This window comes from Bison bison, unplaced genomic scaffold, assembly GCF_000754665.1.
Source record: "Bison bison bison isolate TAMUID 2011002044 unplaced genomic scaffold, Bison_UMD1.0 scf7180017864327, whole genome shotgun sequence".
In the NCBI taxonomy this organism is placed as follows: Eukaryota; Metazoa; Chordata; class Mammalia; order Artiodactyla; family Bovidae; genus Bison; species Bison bison.
In genome coordinates this window covers 1895634-1907538 of record NW_011494899.1, presented here as the reverse complement: position 1 = coordinate 1907538, position 11905 = coordinate 1895634, and the positions used below count along the sequence as shown (strand labels likewise).

The following is an 11905-nucleotide window of genomic DNA, read 5'->3' as shown; positions in this document are numbered from 1 at the left end:
AGGATGGACTGGTTGGAACTCCTTGCAGTCCAAGGGACTCTCAAGAATCTTCTCCAACACCACAGTTCAAAAGCATCAATTCTTCGGTGCTCAGCTTTCTTTATAGTCCAGCTCTCACATCCATACATGACTACTGGAAAAAAACCATAGCCTTGACTAGATGGACCTTTGTTGGCAAAGTAATGTCTCTGCTTTTTAATATGCTATCTAGGTTGGTCATAACTTTCCTTCCAAAATTAATGGAGATCAAAAAGAAGTCCTATGGACAGAGGAACCTGGTGGGTTACAGTTCCTGAGGTCACAAAGAGTCAGACACGACTGACTGAGCATGCACACAAGATACTCAGAAGGGAGGAGCAGATTGCAGGCTTATTCATGGTTTAGGAGCCCTCACAGAAAATGTGTACCATTTCTGAGCTTAGTAATGTGCTTTAGCTGTTTAATGAATTCATTGTTTTTGTTACCCTTTTCAGTCGGGGCCTGGTCAGCATTTTGAAGCTGAAGCAGTTCCAGATGTTGTGGATGTGGAGGAGGGCACAGGTTACTATCTCGCAGAGCCAATGCTCTGCAGCGAATCAGTGGAAGGGCAAGTGCCACATTCATTGGAGATCCTGTATCAGTCAGCTGACTGTTTGAACCCCTGCGATGCCCTGATAGTATCCATACATCTTCTCATGTTGGAGTCGGGTTACATACCTCAGGTGAGATTATGGCTGAGAACAAAAGTTTCCTGTTAGAAAAGGGGTCGTGTTCTAGATTTCTTTCTTAAATGTGTCTGGGTATTAATGTAAACTGTCAAAGACAATGCTGAGCATACCAGTAGGCAGTCAATGTTCCCTTCCCGCTTTCCTTTTTCCCTCCTTTATTTCCTTGTCAACTTTTAGTTAGTATTACAGAATTGATGACATCTATGGTTTAAAAGAACCCAAAAGATCATATATGATAATACGTGGTCAGTGCATGTGGATTGTGTATGGCTAGATAGAAGGCTCACCACGTTATGTTTTTATGTTGGTGGTTCTGTGCATCGCCACGAACCTTGATACGATTCAGGTAGGAAGAGGGACTTGTTCTTACGTTGTTGTTGCTCACATTCATTCAGTCCTTAGCCAGTCAGCACATACCTGCCAGCGTCAGGTGCAGTGCTTTGTCTCTGCTCTCAGCTTGCTCACTGGCCAAATGCAGGAGAAAGACGAGTAACAGACTGGTAACGTTGGATTGGCTAAAGTGTAGGAGAAACGTATATGTGTAGAGGATGCCATGCCAGAGATTCACAAAGGAGAACCTTTAGAAGTTTTTCAAACTTTAATGTGCATAAGAATACCTAAGGGATCTTATTAAATGCTGATTCTGATTGAATAAGTCTAGGGTGGAGCCTGAGATAGTAGTGAGCTTTCTCCACATAGTAACAATGCTGCTGATCTGTGGGCCATGTTATGAGTAACAGATGTAGAGTGATTCAGTGATTGGTGAACACAGGGACCATGCCATGCACTGAGTCAGGATTTAGAATATATAGATACTGGGACAATCTTTATCCTCAAGGAGTCTGTAAGTGGGATGAAAGAAACAAGTAAAAAGCAAATTATAATGTATTATGATAAATAATAGAAGCATTGCAATGGAAATATGAGCAGAATGTTAGAGGGTCAGAGGGTGGATTTGTTTTGAAAAAGGCTTCACAAAAGAAGTGGCATTTGAGTGGGCTCTTGAATAATGATATGGCTCTGCTAGGCAGAGAATTGAAATTTTGAAGTGAGAACTCAGTCTCTAACTCTGATATTTTATCTATTTGGACCAAACTTTTGATGGTGGATAATGTAACATTTTTTTTCTATCACAGTTTTATTAATGATTTGATAAACTTTATTAAAGGGACTGAATGGAATGCTTATCTGCAGACAGGTTAGGGGCCTCTTGTGCTTTTCATCTTTTTGAGAGTAGTGCACTGTCCTTCATTGTCTGTTTCCCTCTATTTCATGTCATTGCCCAGGGGACTGAAGCCAAAGCTGTGTCCATGCCGCAGAACTGGAGGTTGGGAGGCGTGTATAAGCTGCAGTACACACACCCTCTCTGTGAGGGTGGCTCTGCTGCGCTCACCTGTGTGCCTTTGGGAAACCTCATCGTCATAAATGGTAACTAGCTGGAGGAGTCACGCTTGTTAGTTTATGAGTCTTTACATGTTTCTCTCGCAACACTTCACAGCCACTTCAGTGATGGGCTGTCGTGATAGGTAACTAGCTGGCAGAGTCAGGCTTGTTAGTTTATGGATCTTTTCATGTTTCTCTCCAAATGCTTCACAGCCACTTCAGTGATTGGCTGTCACAATACAGCTAGGAATCTTTCTCAAATTTGTTTGATCCCCAGACCACTAATCACACGGGGGCCAAAAGGTTACAGAATACAGGGCTAATCATGCTATTACGTCACAGCCTAACTTGCAAGGTCACAGCTATCAAATAGTGAATGTGAGGTTGTAATTTTTGCTTCAGTTTCTTATAAAAACAGCTCAACAACACTTCAGCAATTTATTAACCTTTATGTACTAGTCTTAAGATACTTAATATAGAGAATAGCTGCTAAATGTGTTAGTTTCTGATGTTTTGTTCCTTTACTAATTCTTGATAAATCAGCTGTTTGTGGACTTAGTGGCAGACAGCCATTCCAGAAGCATTCCAGGCCTAGTTCTTTGAAAAGGAGCAGTGTGTCCTTAAATCTTTCCTTTACCCAAGACATCCTGCTCAGTGCACATGTGCACGAGCGCATCAGTGGTTCTTTCATAGAATGAGATGAAGTGCGCCTTTGTGTACAGGATTAAAAAATGAACCTTCTGGTGATGTCGAGAATATTGGTCCTCTGGGTCTAGAGAGAGATGATTACTGTGAAAGCTAGCAGGATTCTTTTAATAAACAAGGGAAGACTCATTGCCAAGGGTTAAATAAAAAATAAATGGAGTTTTTAGTGACCTCGTTACAAATAATGATTGTATTGTGTTTAACTGTCTTTTAACCTTGTTGCATATCTTTCAATTATTAATAAGCTGCTATTGGTAGTACTTAACTGGGTTTCATATAAAGGTGTCTACTGTAGTTTTTAAAAATGGTGTTTTACTTGATGTGATTGCAGGTTTGCACTTTGGACTTTGATGTGAGGGAAGGAATTAAGCGGAGAGCAGTTTGTTTGTATAATGTGTCTGAATATTGGGGGCAAGGGAATGAATGCAAGTCCATACGAAAAAGTGAAGCAGTTGATGAAATGACAAAACTTTTTCATCATCTTTCTTTTGCTATTTCAGCTACCCTAAAAATCAACAGTGAGGTTAGAAGTGTGAAAAGACTGCAGCTGCTGCCAGAATCTTTTATTTGCAAAGAGGAATCAGGTATTGTAACAGTGATTTAGCTTTTGGGATAAAGGTTTAAGAGGTTCACGCAAAAAACAAAAAAAACAGAACAACAGAAAGATAATGTTCAAAGACTTAAAATTTCTGGATGAGCCTAAAGCAAATACAAGACAGTGTTACAGAGTTTCAGTTTCTTTCCTGTTTCTCTTAGGGTCTTGGATGCTAAATTATAGTTACACTGCCATTATGCCGTATAAATATAAAAGTGTACCACCAAATTATATTTAGCATCATTATGGAATGATGCTATTATATAATGCATTACACAGGATTGATGCTTCATAATTTCTGAACTAAATCTTTGGAGTTTTCTAGCATTGCATTTAACCACTATGGAGAGGAACTGTGTTTTGTGGAAACCATACAATACAACTTCATTATGGAAGATCATTAAAAGAAAAACTGTACTCAAAATGTTTGCTTAAACTTAAATAAATTTGGTTACTGTTTTATACAGAGTGGAACTTCAAAAGTTTTTATTCTAGGTGTGATTTTGCTTGTATTCTATAATACTAATAGATGCAAAGAAGATAGTTTTTCTTTTTTCAGTTAAACCCCAAGTGTAACTGACAGGTAGGCAGTTGAAAAAGAGATGAGGTGGTAAGGGAATTAACATCTTTTGGAGTATTTGTTTTTTGCTGGACATGTGCCTTTATGGATGTATTTTTCATTTTGTCCTCATAGTAAATTCAGGTGGGTTTTAAAATCGGGGGTGGGGGATGGGGACTGGTGTGATATAGCAGGGAAATGGCATTTACAGCAGTGTCTTTTAGGGTAGGCTACCTAGATCTAGATCTTTGCTTTGAAGGCCTTGATACTTATTTTTGTCAGTTCCCAGGGGAGATCAGACTCTGAGAGACTTAACTTATATGAACTGAAGTTGATGAAGAAAGGGAGACCTCAGAATATGTATTTTTAATGGTCTGTGAACAATTAATGTCATACCAGGCCAGTGTTGCTCAACCATTTTTTCATTATCAATCCCCTAAGGAGGCTTTGTACACAATCCCCCACCCCAACTCCCAAATCATTCTCCCTGATGAAATTTTAATTTCATAGATATACTATATGTTTGTATACTATGGCCCTTTTGAGGTCACAAACCAATGTAATAGCTAGGATTTTTGCTTGGTTGGAGGCGGTATTGTTTCTTTTGAGAATGCATGAACTAGACTGATGAATCTGTACGGATGGTCTTACCATTAAGACCAGAAAAACTTGAGATTCCTTGGCTACAACACTGTGTATTCATCTCTGTACTCTGGAGGTCCTTACTGTGGGGAGTAGAAATGCTCTACATTACAGCAGTAGACACTTCTACGCCCATTTTCTAGTTCAGGAAACAGGTCTAGAGGAGGTTAAATTACTTCAAGGACACAGAGTTAATAAATAGTAGAATTTAGGATTGGAGTAGATTTGGCTCCTGAGCCTATTTTTTAAGAACAGTGTTTAATGTCGCTCAGATGATTTGATTTATGTTAAGTAAGGAATAAGGAAGTGAAAAAGGAGGAAGAAAAGTAATACCGTTAGATTACAAGTTTATGTGAATGCATGTTAAGTCACTTCAGTTGCGTCCGACTCTTTGTGACCCTTTGGACTGTAGCCCACCGGGCTCCTTTGTCCATGGCATTTTTCAGGCAAGAATACTGGAGTGGGTTGCCATTTTCCTCCTCCAGGGGATCTTCCTGACCCAGGTATTGAACCCACGTCTCCTGTGTCTCCTGCATTGCAGGAGGATTCTTTATCGCCTGAGCCATCAGGGAAGCCACCAGTTTACGGATTATATTAATTTAGTATTTTCAGTAGGTACTTTGTATGTTGGGTAGGAGTATGCTGCTCATTTGACAAGTCATTTAAATAATTTTTACTGTGGCTTATAGTACCTAGTATATACTCTGTACTATTATTTATCCTTTTATTTATAAATTCCTAATCACTTTTTAGTAGGTCCATTAAAGAAAGATTTTGTTTGAAGAGAATTCAGCCTTCAGAGTTACACAGTGTCTACTTCCTCGTCTACTGGAGACTTTAGTTCATTTCTCTTTATGTAGGAATTATTTGTGAAAACTAACTTACCACTTTGATTTGGTTTGGCAGAAGTAGAGGACACCATTTCAAGTTTTTCCATTTGCTATTGTGTTTTGACTTTTCATTTAAAAAATATTCTAGGGGAAAATGTAGCCATGATATACAAAGATCTTCAGAAACTCTCTCGCCTCTTCAAAGACCAGCTGGTGTATCCTCTTCTGGCTTTTACCCGGCAAGGTGAGAAATGATAAATTATCACAGGCTGAAGGGCTGGGAAGAATCGGAGGTTCGCATGTGTTCAAGGATGACATATGACTCTTCCCTCTTTTGTGCTCCTAGTGAAATTCTGCTCTTTTAAGCTTAAATGCTAATTCCTTAACTGCTATTCACGTCCTCTTTGTATCTTCACTGCATTTTATATGTATCTTTATTATAGCCCTTTTTCCACTGTATCATAATTTTTCACATGATTTCTTTTCACCTAAGGTTATGAATAACCCTGAAAGCAGGGAAATATGTCTTACTCACTTTTGTATTCTCATGGCCTAGCACAGGGCCTGGCCCATAATTGGTGTTCGATAAATACATATATAAATAATCTATAGCCTGTAAATTAGGTCTACTTTTTAAAAAGCTATTTATTGGGACTCTGTGCCTAGGTACTTTGGATATTTGACATGCATTCTTACTTACTGCTAACAACTTTGAAGTGGATTTTATTCTCATTTTATAGGTGATGAAACTGTAATTCAGCTAGGTTTATAATTCACTCAAAATCCTTGTAATAAGCTTTCTTTTTGTGTTTTCTCAGTAGTAAAAAATATTATAAAATCTTAGTGACTTAAATTGAACATTTATTTCTCACTCAGGTACATGTTGTGTGTGGGTTAGGTTTAGCTGAAAAAGTGGTGAGAGGTCCTTATCTAGGACTCGCTCTTCTGTAGCACAGGGGAGAGAGGACCAGTGACCGTGTGTTGGTGCTTAAAGCTTTAATTCAGAAATAGTGTGCTGCTTGCACTCTCCTTTCAGTGGACAAACCTAGTGAGAGTGGGATGGGGAAACACAGGGTAGAAAATAATATGGTGGAGTCATAATCTACCACAGTCTTTGGCTGATAAATAATTTCAGGTTTTTAGAGATAGATCTGTGACTTTTATCTGCTGTCTGTATGTAGAAAAATAGTATTTTAGGTCTCAAGTGGCATGGTGCCAAGGCTGTTACAACCATAGTTTTCTTCTTCGGTTGATGGTGAGGGAAAAGAATAATGTGAATTTTAAAACCTTGTATTGGATTTTGGTTATCTTTGCTAGTGGAGAATAGTATCCCTATATGCAAAGTAGCTAATAATCAAAAAATAATTGTCACTTGACTTTGGAATATATTATTCTTTTCCTTTCTTGGTTTTGCTTCTGAATTTGTCTCCCTCCTTTCTTTTATAGCCTGCTAGATATCAAATAATAGTAATCTAACACTCAAGTGCTTATTGTTTGCCGGATATTGTTCTGAGCACTCTATATGTATTTACACATTTAATTCTCAACTCAGTGAGGGAGGTATAGTATTAACCCATTTTACAGATGAGAAATTGAGTTGGAGCTTAAATAACTTGTCCAAAGGCACACAGTAAGTGGTAGCATTGGGAACCAATTGTAAAAGCCAATGAATTATCCATTTTCTGTAGTTGAGTAGAGAATTTTTTGTTGTACTGAATATATCTTGAAACAAAGGAGGCCACTGACTAGTATTTAAAAATTATAGTTATTCATTTGATCTGTATTACAAAGTAATTTGTCTCTATAGTAAAACATAAACAGAATAAGGGGCTTAGAGTTAGTAGTAGTAATATAGTCAACCAGGGGATAAAAGATGACTTATGCCTGGATAACTGGAGAATACCATCTAATTTATAATCTCTCTACAAAGTTGGCCACTTTGGTTGATGTGAGGAAAACTGGATGTTCTTTACTCAGTGAGATCTATTCTCTTTTTCCTTCTAGCACTGAACCTACCGGATGTATTCGGGTTGGTAGTCCTCCCGTTGGAGCTGAAACTGCGGATCTTCCGACTTTTGGACGTTCGTTCTGTCCTGTCTCTGTCTGCAGTTTGTCGTGACCTCTGTATTACTTCAAATGATCAACTTCTGTGGAGGTGTTTGTATCTGCGGGATTTTCGAGGTGATTTCCATGATGGCATGCTAACAAGAAAAGTGTTCTTTGTTACTGAGGGCTTAATTACTCAGCTGGCCAGAAGTTTTAAGTTGTGGGCTTTTTTAAAAGAGTAGGAAATAGTCATAGGATAGCCTTATTATAAAGAGATTCTAAGCCTTATTATCTCTGCCTGTGCCACAAAGCTCTCCCCATTCATGTTTGTGTTCTCTGCAAGAATAAACAGTCCTTTAGACCAAGTGGATTCTTTTAGTATAGAAAATTGAGGTAAGACAGATTTAATGCTGGATGAATGAAACGTTTTAAAATCCTTATGTTTTCTTTTTTCTTTGTAGATGGTAGTATCAGAGGTCGAGACACAGATTGGAAAGAAGTAGGTATTTGTAAATACCAAGGCTGATGTCTGTAGCATGGAAATAATGAGTGAATTAATATGTTAAGGGCATATTTTCAACTTTTATTATAATATAATAAATCTGTTTCGAGTCTATTGCTAATTTTTAGTAAATGAAAATGTTTTCAACTTTTACCTTAGATTTTGTCCTTCAGTTCAGTTTAGTTCAGTCACTCAGTTGTGTCCTACTCTTTGCGACCCCATGAATCACAGCACGCCAGGCCTCCCTGTCCATCACCAACTCCCGGAGTCCACCCAAACCCATGTCCATTGAGTTGGTGATGCCATCCAACCATCTCATCCTCTGTCGTCCCCTTCTCCTCCTGCTCTCAATCTTTCCTAGCATCAGGGTCTTTTCAAATGAGTCAGATCTTGGCATCAGGTGGCCAGAGTATTGGAGTTTCAGCTTCAACATCAGTCCATCCAAAGAACACCCAGGACTGATCCTTTAGAATGGACTGGTTGGATCTCCTTACAGTCCAAGGGACTCTCAAGAGTCTTCTCCAACATCACAGTTCAAAAGCATCAATTCTTCGGCACTCAGCTTTCTTGACAGTCCAACTCTCACATCCATACATGACCACTGGAAAAACCATAGCCTTGACTAGACGGACCTTTTTTGACAAAGTAATGTCTCTGCTTTTTAATATGCTGTCTAGGTTGGTCATAACTTTCCTTCCAAGGAGTAAGTGTCTTTTAATTTCATGGCTGCAGTCACTATCTGCAGTAATTTTGGAGCCCAGAAAAATAAAGTCAGCCACTGTTTCCACTGTTTTCCTTAGTAATTACACAGGAGAAAATCTTAGCACAATGATTATTTTCACCTTTACTTAATATAGGCTCCCTGTTCGTAGTCAAACAAAACAAAACAAAACTGAGTTGTTTTTGTGCTGGAGTAGTCTTCGCACTCCACTCCAGTACTCTTGCCTGGAAAATCCCATAGATGGAGGAGCCTGGTAGGCTGCAGTCCATGGGGTTGCTGAGGATCGGACACGACTGAGCGACTTCACTTTCACTTTTCACTTTCATGCACTGGAGAAGGAAATGGCAACCCACTCCAGTGTTCTTGCCTGGAGAATCCCAGGGACGGGAGCCTGGTGGGCTGCCGTCTATGGGGTCACACAGATCGGACGTGACTGAAGTGACTTAGCAGCAGCAGCAGTCTTCAGCTGTTGGGCTAGTTAGAATAGTAAGTTATGAAAAAAATAAGTTATATTGTTTTATTTGCAGATAGGATTATGTTCCACCCTCCGAAAATGTCATCTATTTTGTTATTTAAATTGAGGTCTATTAGGGACATAATTTAGGTGAGAAAGGGAACTTAAGTACTGACCGCCCCCACCCTTCCCTGCCGATACCGTAACTTTTTATATTCTACGGCATGATATTTTCAACAAATATTAAGATTTTCCATTTTCAGCAAAGGCTGATGTGAAATTCCTATCAGCTTGAGAGTGCTAGATTGCAGTCCTGAGAGTCCATGTCACTCATTTATCCCTTGTCTGGATGTGTTGTTACTCCAGATTGGCACAATTGCGGAGTTGCAGTGTGGTTAAGGACTAGAGTTCCTTTGGCATTGTGTTCACAGCTGCTACCTTACTCATGCAGGTAGAACTGGTAAAAGTTCCCTTCAGTGCACTAGCTTCTTTGTCTGCCTCCGTACTGTGGGAAAAGAAAAGTATATATACATGTGTACAATGAAAGCCAACTGGAACTTTGGGGAAGTGTCCACCTCACTCATTATGTCTTGTTCTTATCTGTCTGCAGCTGTACAAGAAGAGGTACAAACAAAGGAAAGAAGCCCAGAGAGGGCGGCATGTGATGTTCCTGCCGTCATCACCCCACCCCATTCCATTCTACCCCAGCCCCTTGCACCCCAGACCTTTTCCTCCCAGTTCTCTCCTCCCTCCAGGAATTATCGGTGGTGAATATGATCAAAGACTAACCCTTCCCTATGTTGGGGACCCAATCAATTCACTCATCCCTGGGCCTGGGGAGACACCCAGCCAGTTCCCTCCACTCAGACCACGTTTTGACCCAGTGGGCCCACTTCCAGGTCCTAACCCCATTTTGCCAGGGCGAGGTGGCCCTAGCGACAGATTTCCCCTAAGACCCAGCAGGGGTTGGCCAACTGACAGCCGGCTACCATTCATGTGATTGATTTGTTACCTCACTCTGGAGCTTGTTTTGGTTTTATTTCTTTAAAACTACAGATGTCATTTTGCTGGGGTGCTACCTCTATTGTTTTCTGATTGCGATGGTGGGACATGGACTCACAGAAACCTTTTATAGACATATTAAGGTTGGTGCAAACATAATTGCGGTTTCGGACCATGAATTTTAAATCATAACTAGGCTCAAACACATCTTTATTAATCAAAATAGGACCATTACAATCAACAAATTTTTGCAAATGAGAAGTCCTGTAGCATAAAAATCCATGCTTTGGGATTCAGTGAACTCTTGGAAACCATTTTCTGCCTCCTGCTGATTGTGGAAGCGTTTCCCCTGCAGAAAGTTGTTCAGATCCTTGAAGAAGTGGTGGTTGACAAGAGGTCAGGTGAATGTGGCAGATGAGGCAAAACTTTCCTAACCCAATTCCTTCAACTTTTGAAGTGTTGGTTGTGCTACATGTGGTCAGGTGTCATCATAGAGAATTGGGCCCATGCTTGACCAGTACCAGCTGCAGGCGTTGCAGTTCTCAGGGCATCTCATCGGCTTGCTGAGCATACATCTCAGATGTAATGGTTTCGTCAGGATTCAGAAATTTGGTGGTGGATCAGATGGGCAGCAGACCACCTAACAGTGACCATGATCATTTTTTTGGTGCAAGTTTGGCTTTGAGAAGTGCTTTGGAGCTTCTTCTCAGCCCAACCACTAAGCTAGTTGTCGCCAGTTGTTGTATAAAACCCACTGTTCATCACATCACAATCTGATCAAGAAATGGTTTGTTGTTGCTCCAATAAATGACGATGTTTTTGATTTTTGGTCAGCTCATGAGGCACCCACTTACGGAGCTTTTTCACCTTTCCAATTCGCTTCAGATGCTGAATGACCATAGAATGGTTGATGTTGAGTTCTTCAGCAACTCCTCCTGTAGTTGTAAGAGGGTTAGCTTAGATGTTCATCTCGATTGGTTGTTGTCAACTTCCCATGGCTGGCCACTGTGCTCCTCATCCTCAAGGCTCTTGTGTCCTTTGCAAAACTTCTTGAACCACCACTGCACTGTTAGCAGTTCCTAGGCCAAATGTGTTGTCCATGTTGCAAGTTGTTCTTGCTGCCTGATGACCCATTTTCAACCCATCTTGAATAAGAAAATCACTCAAATTAGCTTTTCATCTAACATCATTTCCCTATTCTAAAATATAAAATAAGTCATTAGCAAAAAAATATAAAGTGAGAAATGCACATTAAAATGATGTACAGCATTACCACATTTATTTAAGAATATTCCAATATCAAACAGCAATGTTTAACAATGCAAAACTGTAATTACTTTTGCACCAAGCTAGTTGTTAAAGCTCCAGGAGTGGTATGGCTCACAGGTTACTTGCTCGACGGTTGGCCTTGGGAATATGGTTCCTGACATCCCCTCTCTCAGTTACCGTCTAGAATGCAGGTTACACATTGATAATGTTCCACACCAGAATAAAATATTAAATAAATTACATGGCAGTCTTGACTTTTATTACAGAAAGATATGTAATATTACAATATTACTTGGACATTTGAAAATGATCAGAGAAGCTATTCATTGTCATCAGATTGCTGCAGGGGATTATTTTTATTGTGTAGTGGCACCCTTTCTTCACTTGAAATTATTTGCAAAAGCCTGATTTATGGAATGAACACAAGCAGAGCCAGTTTGGTTGAACTGGATGTGAGGTGAATGGACCCCCGCCAGCTCAGCCCCTACCC

General features: G+C 39.8%; 1 protein-coding gene across 2 annotated transcripts in view; it reads left to right on the top strand.

Moving 5' to 3' along the window:
• Window positions 1–11655, top strand: part of FBXO7 (F-box protein 7) — a 20314-nt gene extending 8659 nt beyond the window's left edge. For both annotated transcript variants that reach the window (XM_010853364.1, XM_010853365.1), the window contains exons 3-9: window positions 474–701; window positions 1994–2135; window positions 3296–3379; window positions 5570–5665; window positions 7426–7602; window positions 7929–7966; window positions 9755–11655. In XM_010853364.1, coding sequence (XP_010851666.1) covers window positions 474–701; window positions 1994–2135; window positions 3296–3379; window positions 5570–5665; window positions 7426–7602; window positions 7929–7966; window positions 9755–10144 — 1155 coding nt within the window. In that variant the 3' untranslated portion in view covers window positions 10145–11655. The remainder of the gene's footprint in view (window positions 1–473; window positions 702–1993; window positions 2136–3295; window positions 3380–5569; window positions 5666–7425; window positions 7603–7928; window positions 7967–9754) is intronic.
• The last annotated feature ends 250 nt before the right edge of the window (window positions 11656–11905 follow it).